This window comes from Salvia miltiorrhiza, chromosome 2 (assembly GCF_028751815.1).
Source record: "Salvia miltiorrhiza cultivar Shanhuang (shh) chromosome 2, IMPLAD_Smil_shh, whole genome shotgun sequence".
In the NCBI taxonomy this organism is placed as follows: Eukaryota; Viridiplantae; Streptophyta; class Magnoliopsida; order Lamiales; family Lamiaceae; genus Salvia; species Salvia miltiorrhiza.
The window spans coordinates 75,323,751-75,343,353 of record NC_080388.1 but is presented as its reverse complement, the minus strand read 5'-3'; the positions used below and the strand labels follow the sequence as shown (position 1 = coordinate 75,343,353).

Genomic DNA, 19,603 nt, shown 5'->3' with positions numbered 1-19,603 from the left:
TACTCGACAATTGTCGATTACAAGTTGAGAATCACATAGGATCCTCTGTTCCACAATTTAGTGTGTACGACCGTGTATCACTCTTAATTTATTATAATTTTTAATTATATTTTCTTCAATTTTAATTTATTATGCTTTAATATAATAAGAAGATAATTAACAAGGGTTCACTCATCCAATTAGGGTTTATAATTATTTTTTTATATTTATTTGAATTAATAATTGATTATTTGGGTTAATTAATTCAAAATTAGGGTATATAATTTTTTAAAATTTCAATTTTTAGTTATAAATAATATATTTTATTTTTACAACAAATAATTATAAAATAGATAACTTAAGAGTGGTACACCCTAAATTGTGGGAGAGAGGATCCTATCTGCTATAAACGATGGGTATTTTGTACGTTTCATCTTTCAAAATAAAAGAAGGGTATTTTGTACGTTTTATCTTTCAAAATAGGTATGTATCATTTTACCCCAATTTTCAATTTATATGCAAAACTAAAAATACTTAAAAGTTGGTGTATTAGCGTAAGCAAAAATTACATAAATCAGACGGTTACATCATCATAATATCATAATATATATAACAAGTAAAACCGGCACACCACGAGCATGTATGCACGTCCAAGCATGCATTTTATTCATTACATCTTAGGCTTAATTATATATAGCAACCGCCGGGAAAACCTCAATTTCCGCCGCCACCTCCATGTCCGGGGCCCGGCTGGGGGAGAGAACCTGATCCGTAACTGGGTATCGCCTTGGGGAGAGAACCTGATCCGTATCCGCGCGGAATTCCTCCACCATTTCCGCCGCCGGGATAACCTCCGCCGGGATATCCGCCGCCGGGATAACCTCCGCCGGGATAACCTCCGCCGGGATATCCGCCGCGGGGATAACCTCCGCCGGGATAACCTCCGCCGGGATATCCGCCGCGGGGATAACCTCCGCCGGGATAACCTCCGCCGGGATAACCTCCATATCCATATTGGTCTTTGGCAACATCTCCGTTGGTTTTCTCAGCTGTGTTCAAGTAATCAATATATTATATCAAGGAATACAATCAATTATTACCACAACATGTTGTGCACATGTGATCAAGCAATCAATATTATATTTATAATTTCGACATTTTCAGAACAATATATTAAACATATATTGCATGTACTTTTTAGAAAAAATGTGCGCCACATGTGTTGGCCTAACGGTAGTGTGCAATATGGTTAATGCCAAGACCAGAGGTTTTAGGTTCGAGTCCATCGCATCGCGGCGGAAACTTGTGCTCTGTTTAATTAGTTTTAATTTTTATCAAAAAATACACACATATATATATTATTGAAGAAATTGCTGCTTACATGGATCGACGGCATTAGTTTTCTCAGCGAGTCCTCTGCTGGCTGAAGCTACTTCTGAAGAAACTAGAAGAGCTAAAAGGCCGAGAAGAACAATCAGTTTGGAACTCATTTTTCTTCGAGTTGCGAAATAGTTGTGTTTTTGTTTTAGGATGATAAATGTTGGTGGGATAGATCCTGTATTTATAGACAAATCTTGAGCAGTAAATGTGTTTATTACATGGAGTGATAAATAGGCCAAAACATACCTCTTTCCTCACATTGCAAATGTCACTTTTAAGATGATTATATAAAAACAATCCGACTTGCTTCGTTTACTTGCAAGTCAACTTAAAAGACAAAATAAGAAAGTGAAGCGCGACCAATTATTTAAAAGGGATATTTGCCGTAAAATACACGAATTTTCAACAAATTCTGAATTTTTTCAATGACCTTTAAAATTTGAAAAAAATACACAATCTTTCGATTTTTTCTGATTTTTCCCACGGGTGTGAAATACCCCCAAATCAAAACTGATTTTAGGTCTTTTAACTTAGATTTTTTTTTATACCTAAGCGTGAGGGATAATAAAAGTGACATAATAAAGCTAATGTATCTGAGAATTGAAAATCTCTCACGCTTACGTATTAAAAAACTAAGTCAAAAGCCCTAGAATCAACTTTTATTTGGAGTATTTAGACCTGTGGGAAAAATCATAAAAAAAATAAAAAAGTAGTGTATTTTTTTTTTCAAATTTTGAAGATCATGGGAAAAACTATAATTTGTTGAAAATATATGTATTTTACTGTAAATATCCCTATTTAAAATTAGTTAATCCAAAAGTCTATACTAGTACTGCATCTTGATCCCAGTGATCATAAGTGGGGTGTCATATATAATTTATTGTGCATGACATATATGTGTCTACTTAATGAATTTAAGCTTCAACATCAAAGAATATGATGTGCGTGTGCGGTAGGTGGTTAATGTCTAAGGCCTGAGGTTCTGGATTCGAGTTCACCGTGATGCGATCAGTAAATTTCTTTATTTATGTTATGAATCTCAGCTCAAAGACACAAGAGTTTATATGAGATGCTATGAACTATCAAACTAAGACCAAAAAACTGAAAATAAAGAATTTATACAACTAAGAAGAGGTAATCTAAGTCGTAGATCAAGATCTGGAAATGTTGCATGAAGTGAAGAGGATGGCCAGCTTCTGCAATTAGTTATTACTTCCACTTAGCTCTTTTTCTTCAGCTGAACAACTTTGCATTTCCAATATCCCTCCGCAGCCTTGAATTGCAGATGACTCCCTCAATTTATTTACTATTACTTATCAGTCACACTTCATCACAAATCGAAGCTGATTTTAGGGCTTTTGACTTAGCTTTGATACCTAATCGCAAAATCTCTCACACTTCAGTATCAAAAAATTTAAGTCAAAAGCCCTAAAATCAACTTTTATTTAGAGGTATTTATGCCCGTGGGAAAAATCATAAAAAACAAAAGGTGGTATATTTTTTTAAAATTTTGAAGATCATGGGAAAAACCAAAATTATCATTTAAAACCACAATTTCTATGTTATCTTCAAACAATTTATATATATATATATATATAGGGGTGGGCTACCGTGAAAGCACATCTTAAAATAAGAAATAAGTGCAATTTTTAATGTATGAATTTTATATAGAACACATATGAATTCGCTGTATAAAGGTATGAATTGTGAAAAATAAATTTTTGCTACCTTTGGGATTCGAACTCAGGACCATAAATCCATCCAACAGGATTACGAATCAACAGTAGATCTTGATGATCTAAGGGCTGAAAATGATTCTTATTTTATATCTTAAGAAATGCTCTTATTTTAGTCCTTCCCTATATATATATATATATATATATATATATATATATATATAGGGTTGAGATCTATAAAGAATCCCTTTAGAGTAAAGATTAAAGAATAGATCCTAACCACTAATTTAATAGAAATAGACGGTCAAGATCATATTTTGACTTTTATAATTTCAGTTTTATAATTTAAAGAAAGGGCCGAAAAATTGGATGTAAATTCCATGAGGGGCATAATTGGCACCGGCTTTTTTTTGCTGAACAACTATACCAAAATTTACTCCATTAATTAAGGAGTTACCCACCAACATTAACCCTACTTTTCAACCATTTATCATCACTACTCGTTTCATCTCCTTCAATCGATTTTCTCCGACGGTTGACAAATCTTCCATCACTTTTCTACATAAGAGTAAACAATTATCCCTATTTTTCCTTTTCATTCACCGCCTAACTTCTGGGCAGCGGCGCACAATAGGTAAGGGTTTCTTTCTCATTTTTTGCAGAATACGATTGACTCTTTTAGAAAAACCGCTGCAAATCTCGCCTCTCTCAATGGGAATTATTGGTTAATAAGATTATGAAATACATATTCAAGAATTTTTAGAATCCATTAATGACTGAATAATGATTGTTCGATTTATATGTTATTTGGTGAAAAATGAAAACTTATTCAAATACAATATTAGCTTATTCGGAATATTATATTTTTAATTCAATTAGAAATTGTTTGTAAACGTTATTTTGGATATTTGTATGATCTTCAGTTAGTTTCTGAATCATTAATGGAAATTCGATGCATTTATAAATTTGTTTTATTGAAATTTGCAGAGATAGATGCATAAAGGTTGTGAGTGTTGTTCTGTAACTTTGTATACATTTTTAGTTAGTCTGTGATGTTATTTATAATATATTAATTGATATTGAATAGATTTAATTAGTTGTTCAGTATCGTTTCATAGTTGTTCAAAATACTTTTAGATTTATTCAGTTAAAATAGACCGTTTTGATTAATATAGACAAAATAACAATTATCTAGTAGAATTTTAATAATGTTAATCTATTTTTATAACTTATTCGGTAATAATTGGTTTATTGAACTTGACTTCAGGATACTTATAACGGTTATTCAGTATAGTTTATAAAGTATTTGGTGGTCTTGTATTTTCAGATTTGAATCTCCCACTACAATGGTGGAGCTGATTAAGGAAGCATGGGAGAAAGCATACATCACTGAGGTCACCAAGCAATAATTGGTGTTTCTCTTGGACGAAGAGCATTACGAGAGAAAAAAAAGAAAACATGCCTCGATAGAATTAAGATAGAGTGTTGGATTTGTATATCATTTGTTTTTATTCAGAAAATTTGTATTGTTATTCGACATTTTATAGTGATGTATTCATTTAATATGAATAGTGGATTGTTTTAAAATTGTTGTAGATTTGTATAATATTTATTTTTATTCATACAATTTTTATTGTTATTCGACATCTTATAGTGACATTTTCATTGAATTATTATTCATTAACTTTTGTAGTTTATTCAAATAAATTTGATCTTTATTCATTTAATAATTCTATAATGTATATAAATTATGTGTGGTAATGTCATGTTTGTTTATTTATTATTTATATAATTAAATTTGAGGTAGAAACAATTTATTCACATAAATACGATTTTTATTCGATACGTCTCGAACAATATTCAAATACGATATATTCATGAATAATACTACTTTATTCAACAAATTATTTTTCTTATTCACAATTTATGAGTCACGATTACGTAATTCAACACATTAATATCCATATTCACAAAAATATAATTCTTATTTGATACGTTTTGAACAATATTCAAATAGAATATAATTATTGTTTATCATAACAAGAAAGTTATTCAACAAATTACTATTCTTATTCGCAAAAATATAATTCTTATTCGGTACCTTTTTTAACAATATTCAAATAGAATATAATTATTGTTTATCGTACAAAATTATTCAACAAATTACTATCCTTATTTGCAAAAATATAATTCTTATTTAGGTACATTTAGAACAATATTCTATAATGTATAATTTTTGTTTATCGCACAAAGAAAATTATTCAGCAAATTAATATCCTTATTCTAAAAAATAATTCTTATTTTATTTGGGTACATTTTGAACAATACAATACAATTAGTATTATTTATTGCATAAAGAACGAAAATTAATATTTACAAGTTTTGAAATAACTCTTGATACACAAACATACTAATGAAAAAGTTAATATGGTACAAACACACTAATAAGAAAAATAAAATGCTACATAAATTACTAATTTTATTTTAGCGATTAGGACTTAAATTCTGCATGCATAATTAATTAATGGATAAATATATATATAAATTAGGGGAAGATTTTATTAGTTTGTGATTACACATTAAAATTATTTGAAGAAAAAGAAAATTTGGATGAATAAAAAACAATGTTTTACGGATTAAAACAAATAAGCGAAATATTAGTAAAAAAAAAAGAATTGCAGAATTGTTGAAATTAAATTTATTACTAATGAAAAAGTATGTTGAATGAAAAAAAAATAACAAACAATTAAAAACGTAATGATAGGCATGCATGATATCTTCCAAAAATAAACTAATCATGTTTGACTTAAATATAGGAATAACACGTTAGATTGAATAAGAGAATTACATTATAATCCTTATCGCCTAAAATAAAGAGATCAAATCCGCCAAATTGGGACCGTATGATCATCGTGAATTAATGAATAGGATTAATTCTTTATTCTTCCTACATTTAGCTTTCTTTTTTGATCCCTTCCCTATATATATATATATATATATATATATATATATATATATATATATATATATATATATAGGGTCGCATTCAATGGAGACCATTTCTTATATAGAGAATGAAGACCAAATCAAGGTCATTCATCTCAATCCAATCAATGATCCAGATTATTTCCTGATTTGATTTTTCATGTAATTAAATAATGGTTAATTACATTTATTTAATCCAAAAAGGGCAAAAACGTCCACTCAAATCCACGAATTATGGCATCTGGTTGAACAAATCTCGAAAATTACTCTCTTCCAATTCTGGGACCTGATTCGTCAATGAACATAATAGATGAACATTAGTATGTTCATTGTTTTCCTACGAACATTTCGATGAACATTAGTATGTTCATTGGTTTTTCTACGAACATATCGACGAATATCAGTATGTTCATTGGTTTTTCTACGAACATATCGACGAACATCAGTATGTTCATTGGTTTTCTACGAACATATTAACGAACATCAGTATGTTCATTGATATTTTCTGCGAACACTTCATTGACGATATGCAGATCTGCAAATCTGGCGACGGCACGGCGCGACGGTCGCCACCACAAGCGTTCTACCATCGTCGTCTTCATCGGCTTCACCCTGACGACGCCGGGGCAGCACAGCCTCGAGAATCCCTCTGCCTGCGACGCCGGCGGAGCAGCAGGAGGAGGAAGAAGAGATGGATGCGATAGGGGAGGGAGGCGGTGGAAGAGAGCATGGAGGGGATGGCGGCGGAGCAGAAGCGGCGACGGCGGGAAGGAAGGCAGCAGAGCAGCAGGGATGGAGGCGGCGGGGAAGGGGGGAGAGTGATTGAGAGAGAGAGATAGAGAGAGAGCGTGAATGAGAGAGAGTGAGTGAGACTAGGGTTAAATAGAAAATGACATGCTTAACCTTTTGATTATAAAATAAATGAAAATTAATAAAATTAATCAATTAAATTACCACCATTAGATTAAGTTAGATCAAGGAACCAGATTTGGTCTTCATTCTTTATATAGGAGAGTGGTCTCCATTGAACTCTCCCCTATATATATATATATATATATATATATATATATATATATATATATATAGGGAGAGGTTCAAATAAGAACCACTAATAAAATAAGAACGGAGAACCATTTTAAGCCATTCGATCATCAAGATCTACGGTGGATGCATCATCTTGGTGGATGGATGCAGATGCTGGGTTCGAATTCTGAAGGGAGCAAAAAAATTATTTTTTTCGGATGCATTAAATTTAATAGCGGATGCATTAATTTATATAGCAGATGCAGTAATTTTATTGGTTCTTATGTTCTCACGATAATTGTGGTTCTCACTATAACCGCACCATATATAGGGTTAGCTTATATTGAGATTTTAAATTTTTTGAGATTTTGAGATAAATGAACATATCAATAAATTCTTTGAACATAACCAATATAACTGATGAACATATGAATCTATTTAATTTATTTAAAAAACACGCCACTTGTAGGGATTGAACCCCAGACCAACGCGCGTTCATAAAAATTAATTGACAAGTTCATCAAAATGTACTTATATGTTCATTTATCTCAAAATATATATAAATCTCAATTGAACCAATTCCTATATATATATATATATATATATATATATATATATATATATATATATATATATATAGGGAAGGGATCAAAAAAGAATGCTAAATGTAGAGAGAATGAAGAATGCATGTAATCCGTTGGATTTCCTAAATCTAACGGTGATTAGTAATTGATTTAAGTGATCCGTCAATATTAATAAAGGCTAATTAGGTAATTAACCTTTTTTTATAACCGCCCCATTTCCATATTGTGTTGACCATATCTCTTTAGTTCCGGAAGATATGCTCCACATATTTATTCTTGTTGATTTTTTTTCCCTTTTATATTACATTTAACAATTTCTAATGAAGTAAGATTATTCGATATATGTGTTTTGTTTTCCATATCTAATTTATTTTTTGGGTTTTTTTCTCTTTATTTATTTTTGCTCTGTCTATATTTGTTTTCTTTTTAATTATTTTACAACAATAAATTGTTTAAGTATCAAATTCTGTAGAATTTTAAAAAATTGTCCTCTCTTTTTACGTTTATTTCAAATATTTATGTCAATAAGGAAAATTTCAATATTTTATTTAGATGTTTGTAATTTTATTATGCTTGTTCAAAATTTTTTTTATTAAATTCTATATGTTAGAAAAAAAATGCAAATATTTTATGTAGATGTTCGAAATTTTATCGTGTTTATTCGAAATTTTTTATGTTAAATATTTTATGTCAATAAGTAAAAATCGATAATTTTATTTAGATATTCGTAACTTTTTTACGCTTGTTCAAAATATATTTTTAAAATCATTTAGTTTAATCATTTTTCTGTATCATTTTTCTATAAATTATACTATTATTATTTCAGTTTAGTTCACGTTTTGAAACATATTCAGTAGATTGTTCACATTATTCGCATAACTTGAAAGTTTATTCAGTTTATAAATGCAATATGTTATATTATTCAGATCAGTTAAATGTCCATTCAGCAGAATTTGTATTTCATATTTTGTAACATATTTAGTAGTATATTTTCCACTTTATTCTCAAACATTAAAAGTTTATTCAGTTTATAAATGTCATATGTTAATACAGATCCATTCAATAAGATTAATATTATAAAATGAAATAATATCCTGATAATAATATATAGTAAAAACCATTCAATCATCATTTACGTGTTCGTTAATTCAACTAATAATTCTATGTGATAATAATTCCAGTAAAAAACATTCAATCATCATTGCTTGATTTTTTTTTTCATATTTTGTAAGATATTTAGTAGATTGTTCATGTCATTCGCACAACTTAAAAGTTTATTCAGTTTAATATGTTAAGTTATTCAGATTAGTTAAATGTTAATTCGACAGAGTCTGTATTTCATATTTTGTAACATATTCAGTACATTTTTCACTTTATTCGCAAACATTGAAAGTTTATTCACTAAAATTATTCTGAATAATATTCACTTTATTCGCAAACATTGAAAGTTTGTTCACTAAAATTATACTGAATAATATTGAAAATTAATCGAATAAGTTCTGAATAAATATTATTCAGTACTGAATATCACACAATAAGTTCTGAATAATGTTTACAATTCTCACTTAAATATCAATAATTTTATTTTTTACTAGAATATTGATAATTGTATGAAGCTTATGCGGAAAGAGTAATGTTGAAACATGATTTTGATGACTGAACCAAAAATATACAATAATAATGTACAAAGTCAATAATTCGATGAATATGGTCATTTTGATCACTAAATTATTATGTGTATAATTTTAAAATATGATTCGATATCCGAATGAAATATGCAACATTAATGAATAATATCAATAATTCAATGAATAAAATAAGAATTAGTTTCAATGTGTAAGCTAATATGTGATTCATATTTCATATTTAATGAATATGTCATTATAAGATGTCGAATAACAATACAAATATTCTAAATAAAAACAAATTTTTTATACAAATCTACAATAATTTAAAGCAATTCACTATTCATATTAAACAAATATGTCACTATAAGATGTCGAATAACAATACAATTTTTCTGAACAAACATAAATGACATAGAAATCCAACACTTCATCTTAATTCCATTGAGCTGTATTTTTTTCCCTCTCTTGATGCTCTTCATCCAAGAGTAAATCCAATTCTTGCTTGGTGACCTCTGTGATGTCTGCTTCTCCCTGGATTCCTTAATCACCTCCACAATTGTATAGCGGGAGCTTCAAGTCAAATTTAACATTCTGAATACGATACACTTATTGTGAATAAGCTAGTATTATATTTGAATAATTTAATTTTACAACCAAATAACATTTAAATAAAAAATAATTATTTAATCATAGATGATTTACAATTTCGTCAATATTTAATTCACAATCATATTAAAATAAGAAATAATTTCTGCACCAAGAGTCTAAAATGGCACAAACAGTAAAATCAATAAGAGTAAAATATATCTACAGTAAGAGCAACTCACAATCAAATTCTAAAATACAGCAAACATATGAATAATATACCACCACATAATGAATAACCATAATTTTTAAATGAATAAACTTGTTGGGAACATCAATTAATTCGTTTTTTTTATCCAAGCATATTGAGAATAAATAATGTAAAATAAAGTAGCGAAAGATGTGTTGTGTTTCTTCATAAAGTTACAGCAAACTCCACATTTATGTTAGCAAAACTTCAGCAGTTCCAATCAAAATATCAGTAAAACCAAAATTTTACAATTCCCATTTTGTATATATATAAGATTTAGCAGAAAATTCAAAAGAGAGAAGATATGAATAGCAGAAGACATATATTCATTCAAAAAATAAAATATTCAGTAAAACATTCTTAAGAATCGCAGACTTACTAAAGAGAACGTCTTTGTGGATACACCTCTACTCGCTAATCTTCGACTAACTATAGATTCGTCAGACGGAGAAGATGTCGGTGACCAGAGCAACGGTCCGATCTACTGGGTTGCACTGCACCGACGAGGGAGTGGCGGACGCTGCCATTCACCGCTGTTATCGACGGCGAGAGGGGATGCGGCAAGTTGTGGCAGACCCGCCGAACAGGGAGAAGGAATTGGGGAGGCGGCGCGGTGGCGATTGTAAAACTTGCTGATAAATCGAGATTTCTCCTATTTCCTCTTCGAACACGCTGGAGAATTTTTGGAGTCAATGATTTTGTTGTTCGGAAAACCCTAGACTAGAGAAGTTGAAACGGTGAGGATATGGTCGAGTAATTATCGGACCTATCAGATTTACCATCGTGGTAAATACCCCAAATTGTCCTTCCGTATTCAAAATCTCTTTATTTATGTTTTTTTTTAATTATTATTCGACTTTTTATCTACCGTTAGATTAGGTAGATCTTAAGGCTTAGGATTATTCTCTATTCTTTACTTAGGGGTTATTCTTTATGGATCCCTCCCCTATATATATATATATATATATATATATTGTTTGCGATAATGACTTGGTCACACTTCACTTCTATGTTATCTTCACAATGCTGCTGGAAACTCGCGTTGGACTCTATTAGCCAAAGTACCAGGTCCAGAATGAACATCCGAAGATACTTCAAGAATTGTCTACACAATGACAATATATATTTGAGTATAACCAATACTCAACCCCAAAAAAATAATAACAGAAAATCTTTAAGCTCTAGGTTTAAATGTTTTCAAGTGTTTACTTCGTCTTTTAATTGATGAGAAATATATCTATGTGCAATCCTCATGAATTAACTTTCAATGTATTATCTAGATTTTTAGTGATTAGTATAATTTAGTCAAACGTTGCTTTACTATTTAGTCTATTTTGTCAATAATTTTGACCCTATGTTTACGGCAAATTATCATGACTCATCATTTTATGACTTGGTCACACTTCACGTGACTAGTTTGTTTCTATGTTGGAAAATTATCAGGTCATTTAAAACCACAATTTCTACGTTAACTTACAATGAATTGTTTTCAAACAATTTCTAAATATATTTTTTGCGATGATGACTTGGTCACACTTCACTTCACTAGTTTGTTTCTATACAAGTGTCATTTAAAACCACATGAATTTCTACATTAACTTATCATGAATTATCTTCAAACAATTTCCCAAAATGTGGGCCCATCTTTCCCAAAATGGATCCAGACTCGGAGGAATTTGTTAGGCCTTGATCTCTCTAGAGCTGGCATAAGAGATGAAGCCCCAGCATGGTTGTGGACTGTATTCCCTTCGTTAGACGCCTTATTTCTTTCTGACAATCAAATTAGTGGATCTGTTCCTAATCTCTCATCCACTTCCATCAAAGTGTTGGGATAATTGAGCTTATAAGTTAGAGAGATAATTTTTTTGTTAGAGAGAGAAAATCGAAGAAAAATGAACTTAAATGATATATGATGAAAATAATAAATTATAGTTAAAAAATATTTGTAAAAAGATTGTTGCATATGAGATTATAAAAAAATAAGTTGGGGTAGAGAAACTTATTTTTTGGAGCTCTTGGAGCTTATAAGTTGTTGCGGAGCTTATTTTGCCAAATACTTTGAAGGAGCTTATAAGCTCTTAAACAGCTTATAAAGTGTTTTGAAGAGCTTATAAGCTCAGCCAAATACCCTCTTAATCTGTAATGACCCGCATTTTTATTTTTATTTAATATGGTATCGCGATAATTAATATCACATCTTTTAGTAAATGAAACCCAGTTGCCAGTTATATATGAATCCAGTTTATGGTCCTGATTTTTTTTTCAGAGACGGAGTTATTATTTAGCTTTATACTTTTATAACGTATGAGAAAAACGTGACGAGAATTATTGAGCCATTCAATAATTTATTATCCAGTTTAATAACTGACTTAGCAAAGTCAAGTTATTAATTTATATGCGATAGAAATATTATTTCTATTATTTACTTGGAAGTCGTGATCTAATTCCGAATCATAAGAACGAGTTAAATTAGATATTTAATTCGTAGAGAGCTATAACGAAGCGTCGTTATTTAGTAGAAACCAATATTAGTTTTACAAATACTTGATTAATTAATATTAATCAAGCTAGATGATTTTTTTTATTAGTAACTTCAATACTTTACAATCATCATTATTCTTTCCACTCCCTAATGTCTCCTACACTATCAACATACCATAGCATAATTTAGACCTCAAGCATGAAGCATGTATATACGTTGACCACATGAGTAACATCATAAGCCTCTTTCATACATAGCATAATCAATCAAGAAGACAACCAAATCAATTAGCAAAAGCAAAAGCTCTTCAATCACCAACTCCACTCCACCAACTCCACTCAATTATTCATTCCCTTTATACTATCAGCCACCACCCTTTGCTCCCCACCCAACAAATGCAATCAGCCAACAAATACAGTTTTCACTCTCAACTCATCTCATCCAAAAGAGAATCAAAGAATAGCCCAGCTCATTCAGCCTAAGCTCACAAGGTAAGGCTGGGCTTCAATGATTTCATTCCATTTGATTAGCACCTGCATTAACACAAGAATCATTCATTTCCTCTTTGCCAGGAACCTTAAGTTCAGTTACTCCAGTTCAACAAACAACAATATTTAACCAACAACACATTTCAAGGTATTGATTCTATTTCAAATACCATTCCAGTAAGCATTCATATTAAAGCATGAGCACGATCAGTTTCAGTTTTAATTATAGAAGACCTTATAGACATCTTGAACTTAGTAAACACCCAACTATGCGATTGAGCAAGTGACAGTCTTATGTAGTTTTAATCGAGCACAAATTGAGATGTAAGCAAAACAAAGAGAGATTACACCTCGTCCAGTTCTCATTTACGAATCGTTTAAGTCGAAATGAGGGAGTTACTTAGCTTTAAAGGAGAGAAGGGCTGACTGCCCGATGATGACGACGACGGTCGGGACAGGGCGAACTCGCCCAATCTCATCAGAGCCCCGAACAGCAGCTGCCCGGCGACGAGCTGAGACCCGTGCGCAGCAGCAGCGGTCGCTCGCCGGATTCAGACAAGGAGTCGGCGGCGGCAAAGATTTCCAGGATTCAGGACTCGATTGGGTCGTCGCGTGAGAAATAGAAAAGAGATAGGGCGGCGTTAGGACCAGACGCGTCGGCAGCCGACGCAGGACGAAGTAAATGGCGGCTGAACGACTGGAGAGGAGGAGGCCGGAGCAGCGCCGCTCCCAGACGACAGCAGCCCGTCGGATTTCGGACGAGGATGCGGCCGCAGCAGCGACCTGGTATTTGACGATTAGGGCTCTGCGATGAAGAGGAAAGGGCGGCGCTGGAATAGACGCATAGAAGAATGACGCCGGTGATAGCAGACGATGGCTGGACGGCCGGAGTAGGCGGAACCGACCGGATTTTGAGAGGAGCCGAGCGAACAGGCTGGAGAGGAAGGGGCTGGGCGGCGTCTGGTTCGAGTTTTTGAGAGAGGAGAGGGATCGTGAAGCTGAGAACGGCGGCCGACCGTCGGATTCACAGCAGGAGCAGCGGCGGAGCTCACGAGGCAGCCGTGAATCGAGAGAGAGAGATCGATTGGATTTTGAGCGAGAGAGAGATCGGCTTTGAAGAAGAAGGAAGAGCGGTCCCCTTGAGAATGAGAGAGAGATCGAGAGTTTAGAAAGAGAGAGATAGAGTGGGCTTGATTTGGGCCTTTTCATTTAATTCTTTGGGCTTGATTAATTTTAATTGTTTGGGCTTTCCTCTAATTTATGTGGGCCGAAATTTTGAGCTTATTTTTAATGAAATTGGGCTTCCAATTTTAATTGCTTGGGCTTTCATATTTAAATTCGAATTGGGCCAGTCTTTTATTTAATTGGCTCTTCTCATTATTTTTATTGGGCTTGAATTAATTTAAGGAATTGGGCTTTGTCTTTTAATTCTTTGGGCTGCTGTATCATATCAACTGAGCCGAGTTTTATTTAATTTTAAGCTCAGAATAATTCATTCTATTCTTGGGCTAATTTTAAATTATGGACTGAAATTTTATTTAGTTGGGCCTTACATGATTTATTTATTTGAGCCCAACTATTCATTATTTAATCATTTGGGCCAAGATTTATTTAATTACTAAGCCCAATGAATTATTTCAATTGGACCTTTCATTTTAGCTATCCAGGCCCATTTCTACTTAATTAATTATTGGGCTACCTTATGTTGAGCCTTTTAATTATTCGAACTCATAACATTTCAAATTCTCATTATTAAGCCCGGTTGATTATGAGTTTATAAAGCGAATAAGCTGAAGTATTTAATTATTTTCTATCGACTACGAGGAGTGGGATTTATTTAATCGACGGATTAGAACACCCTGAAGAGAACGGATTAATTTTAGTTAATTATCCGGCTTCATGAGACGAGACTTAGCTTTTGTTTAAATCCGATAGCCTGGATTAACAATAGAAATTCCCTGATTATTAAGCCGAAATAATAAATTATGCATAAGAGAGTCATGCATATTTATTTTACGCTTTCTCATTAATTGAGAATTTTCCTCGAGGCAATGTCTTATTTTACATTCTCGTGATTAAGGTCAAGCGAGAGAGTAAGAATTACTCAAGGAGTCACAGTACCTTAACAAAACCTTGCTATCAGGTGGGCAATTCCTTACGCGTAAATAAAATGCTATGCAAATGTTATGCTTTAAAATGCAAATTGGATCTTCAAGTATGGTATGCTTTATTACGCTTAAATGAGTTAAGCTTTATTATGCTGCACGTTAAATGATTTACGCTATGCTGTTATACTATTTACGCCCTATGTAATTTACGCTTGATTACACTTATTTACGCTTGAATGCTTTACGCTGATAAGTTTATGCTTATGTTTGATGCTTGCGTCTGTTGGGGGAGGCCTCCCACAACAGTACGATGCCGTGTCCGTTGAGGAGGGCCTTCCTCACGGCGCGATGCCCGTGTCCGCTGAGAGAGGCCTCTCTCGCGGCGCGATGCCAGTATGCCAGTGTTACAGCGTCTATTGGGGGAGGCCTCCCTCAATAGTACGATGCCGTGACCGCTGAGGGAGGCCCCCTCTCACGGTGCGATGCCCGTGTTCGTTGGGGAAGGCCTTCTCCACGACACGATGCGTGTTTATGATTGTTAATGATGAAGAATGCGCTCATGCTGTTTATGAATTTGGAAATGTTTAAAGAGCAAAGGATTTGAAATAAACTTATGCCTCTTATGCGATGTTGTTGATGTTATGTTATGCTTGGCAACTGCCCACTAAGTACTCTTGTACTTAGCCCTTCGATGTTTATGTTTGTGCAGGTTGAGCTGTGATGGGCGATGAAGTGTTGTTGCTGAGTGGAGTTTTTGTCGAACTTAAAGTAGGCTCAGAAAGGATACATGTCTTCATACATGTATCTCAGTTATGCATTCCGCTGTAAACACTGATTATTTCAGTTACGCCTTCCGTTGCAAACTCTGATAATGTTTTAGCGAAGCCCCTAACGATGCCTTTTTCCTTTTAAGGAATATAACGCGTATACAAGTTCTTTGAGTACCCTTTTTATGCGAACTATGCCTTTTTCCTTTTAAGGAATATTTCACGCGTATTCAAGCTCTTTGAGTATTCTTTTATGCGCCCCTTTCTAAACCCGCTTCGTAATTTCCCTTCCCCAGTCATGGTTTTCCCGGATTAATTATCCTTAATTAAGGCCGGTCGTGACATAATCTTTCTCAATTTGGCAGACAACAAATTTTCAGGTGAAATTTCTCGCTCTTTCGGCTCTTTGCTTGGATTAATTTCCCTATCAAGGAATAGTTTGTCGGGAAATATAAATCAAGATATTGGTGAGATGGAGATGTTGGAATGTCTTGATCTATCACACAACCGATTCTCCGGTGAATTACCCACAAGCCTGGCACAATTACACGGTTTGGTCGTTCTCGACTTGTCAAACAATGACATTATATCTTATATTTACCTACGGTATACCTATATTTGTTATACCTTAATTACGGTACGGAAAATGCACTAATATATACCTTACCGTACCTTTGTTTTGGTATAACTCAGTATACTTACTTTCACAGTATACCATACTTTCACGGTATATCAAAGTAACCGATATATCGAAATTGACAAAATTCGATACGATCATACGATATACTAATAACTTATTTATTTAAAATTTGTTTACCGAATGAACAACATCTAAAAAATATAATAACATTATAATCATAAAATATTACCGGGTATTACATACATCCCATTATGAAAAGTGAAATATTTGTAATGAAACAAATGAGTATCATTTGATTTTGATGTTATAGGTTTAAGGAAATTAATCCAAAGCATACTGAAAAATGATTTTTGGAATGTTTCGGCTGGCTTGAACAATCAATGAGTTTGAGAAGCCCAAGATTTTTCCTATATTCGGATTCTCGATCTTTCCATTGAACCGATGAATATTCATAAACAGGTCGAAATTTCTTATTTGGAAGATTATAATTGTAATCGAACATGGCGTAATATATAGCTAAAACTAGAATTTGGATCACCTTGTATGGTTTTCTTTTGAGCCAAACGTAGTAAATTAAATTGTCGAAGCAATCGGGTATTTAATTAAAAGCGGGATTTTGAATTTAGAGATACTCACTGGCTCACAGCCACCATTTTCTTCCAAGATTCTTAGAAAATACACTAATACTCGACAATTATCGATTACAAGTTGAGAATCACATAGGATCCTCTGTTCCACAATTTAGTGTGTACGACCGTGTATCACTCTTAATTTATTATAATTTTTAATTATATTTTCTTCAATTTTAATTTATTATGCTTTAATATAATAAAAAGATAATTAACAAGGGTTCAATCATCCAATTAGGGTTTATAATTATTTGAATTAATAATTAATTATTTGGGTTAATTAATTCAAAGTTAGGGTGGTATATATTTTTTTAAAATTTCAATTTTTAGTTATAAATATTAATTAGAGTTCATAAGATAATAATATTTTTTATTTTTACAACAAATAGTTATAAAATAGACAAATTAAGAGTGGTACACGGTGGTACACCCTAAATTGTGGGACAGAGGATCCTATCTGCTATAAAAGATGGGTATTTTGTACGTTTTATCTTTCAAAATAGGTATGTATCATTTTACCCAAATTTTCAATTTATATGCAAAACTAAAAATACTTAAAAGTTGATGTATTAGCGTAAGCAAAATTACATAAATCAGACGGTTACATCATCATAATATCATAATATATATAACAAGTAAAACCGGCACACCACGAGCATGTATGCACGTCCAAGCATGCATTTTATTCATTACATCTTAGGCTTAATTATATATACCAACCGCCGGGAAAACCTCAATTTCCGCCGCCACCTCCATGTCCGGGGATCGGCTGGGGGAGAGAACCTGATCCATATCCGCGCGGGCCGTTTCCGCCGCCCGGAAAACCTCCACCATTTCCGCCGCCGGGATATCCGCCGCCGGGATAACCTCCGCCGGGATATCCGCCGCCAGGATAACCTCCGCCGGGATAACCTCCGCCGGGATATCCGCCGCCGGGATAACCTCCATATCCATATTGGTCTTTGGCAACATCTCCTTGGGTTTTCTCAGCTGTGTTCAAGTAATCAATATATTATATCAAGGAATACAATCAATTATTACCACAATATTATATTTATAATTTCGACATTTTCAGAACAATATATTAAACATATATTGCATGTACTTTTCAGAAAAAATGTGCGCCACATGTGTTGGCCTAACGGTAGTGTGCAATATGGTTACTGCCAGAGGTTCTAGGTTGGAGTCCATCGCATCCCCGTCTTTTAATTTCTTTATTTTGTTGTTAATTTATATATAAAAAAAATGGATGATATATACCAAATTGCAGAAACTTGTGCTCTGTTTAATTAGTTTTAATTTGTATCAAAAAATACACACACACACACATATATATATATATATATATTATTAAAGAAATTGCTTACATGGATCGACGGCATTAGTTTTCTCAGCGAGTTCTCTGCTGGCTGAAGCTACTTCTGAAGAAAGTAGAAGAGCTAAAAGGCCGAGAAGAACAATCAGTTTGGAACTCATTTTTCTTCGAGTTGTGAAATAGTTGTGTTTTTTGTTTAGGATGAGAATGATGCTGGGATAGATCCTGTATTTATAGACAAATCTTGAGCAGTAAATGTGTTTATTACATGGAACAATAAATAGGCCAAAACATACCTCTTTCCTCACATTGCAAATGTCACTTTTAAGATGATTATATAAAAACAATCCGACTTGCAAGTCAACCTAAAAGACAAAATAAGAAAGTGAAGCGCGACTAATTATTTAAAAGGGATATTTTTCGTAAAATACACGAACTTTCAACATATTCTGAATTTTTTCAAAGACCTTTAAAATTTGAAAAAAAAAATACACAATCTTCCGATTTTTTCTGATTTTTCCCACGGGTGTGAAATATATACCCCAAATCGAAAATGATTTTAGGTCTTTTAACTTAGATTTTTTTTTTATACCTAAGCGTGAGGGATAATAAAAGTGACATAATAAAGCTGATGTATCTGTGAATTGAAAATCTCTTACGCTTAAGTATCAAAAATCATAAAATTAGCTTTTATTTGGGGTGTTTATACCTGTGGGAAAAATCATAAAAAAAATCAAAAAGTAGTATATATTTTTTTTCAAATTTGGAAGATCATGGGGAAAACTAGAATTTATTGAAAATATATGTATTTTACGGTAAATATCCCTATTTAAAATTAGTTAATCCAAAAGTCTATACTAGTACTGCATCTTGATCCCAATGATCATAAGTGGGGTGTCATATATAATAAATTGTGCATGGCATATATGTGTCTACTTAATGAATTTAAGCTTCTAACATCAAAGAATATGGTGTACGTGTGTTGGCTTAACGGTAGGTGGTTAGTGTCTAATACGGTAATACCTGAGGTCCTGGATTCGAGTCCACAGTGGTGCGGTCTCTAAATTTCTTTATTTATGTTATG

General features: G+C 32.7%; 1 protein-coding gene and 2 long non-coding RNA genes across 4 annotated transcripts; 2 read left to right on the top strand and 1 right to left on the bottom strand.

Annotated features, from left to right (window-relative positions):
* Nucleotides 1-510: 510 nt before the first annotated feature.
* Nucleotides 511-18,764, bottom strand: LOC131009488 (uncharacterized). 2 transcript variants are annotated; one of them, XM_057936851.1, is made up of 3 exons: nt 18,572-18,764; nt 18,102-18,194; nt 511-980 (listed from the first exon to the last, which is right to left on the bottom strand). In XM_057936851.1, exons 1-3 carry the CDS (start codon nt 18,584-18,586, stop codon nt 663-665), a joined length of 426 nt encoding a protein of 141 aa, XP_057792834.1. In that variant the 5' UTR covers nt 18,587-18,764; the 3' UTR covers nt 511-662. The 2 variants fall into 2 exon arrangements, with proteins under 2 accessions (XP_057792834.1, XP_057792835.1); XM_057936852.1 differs by lacking the exons at nt 18,102-18,194; nt 18,572-18,764 and adding an exon at nt 1,361-1,612 and having other exon boundaries at nt 511-1,028.
* LOC131009490 (uncharacterized) lies at nt 3,503-4,694 on the top strand. The gene is made up of 2 exons (XR_009096445.1): nt 3,503-3,669; nt 4,363-4,694. It is a non-coding gene; the product is annotated as an uncharacterized LOC131009490 (long non-coding RNA).
* Nucleotides 15,138-16,189, top strand: LOC131009491 (uncharacterized). The gene is made up of 2 exons (XR_009096446.1): nt 15,138-15,203; nt 15,878-16,189. It is a non-coding gene; the product is annotated as an uncharacterized LOC131009491 (long non-coding RNA).
* Nucleotides 18,765-19,603: the final 839 nt, after the last annotated feature.

Excerpts from the sequence above, each read along its gene's own strand:
- LOC131009488 (XM_057936851.1), bottom strand. Across the intron at positions 981-18,101 it reads CGGAGGTTATCCCGGCGGAG|GTTATCCCGGCGGAGGTTAT; the intron begins GTTATCCTGGCG and ends ATGGATATGGAG.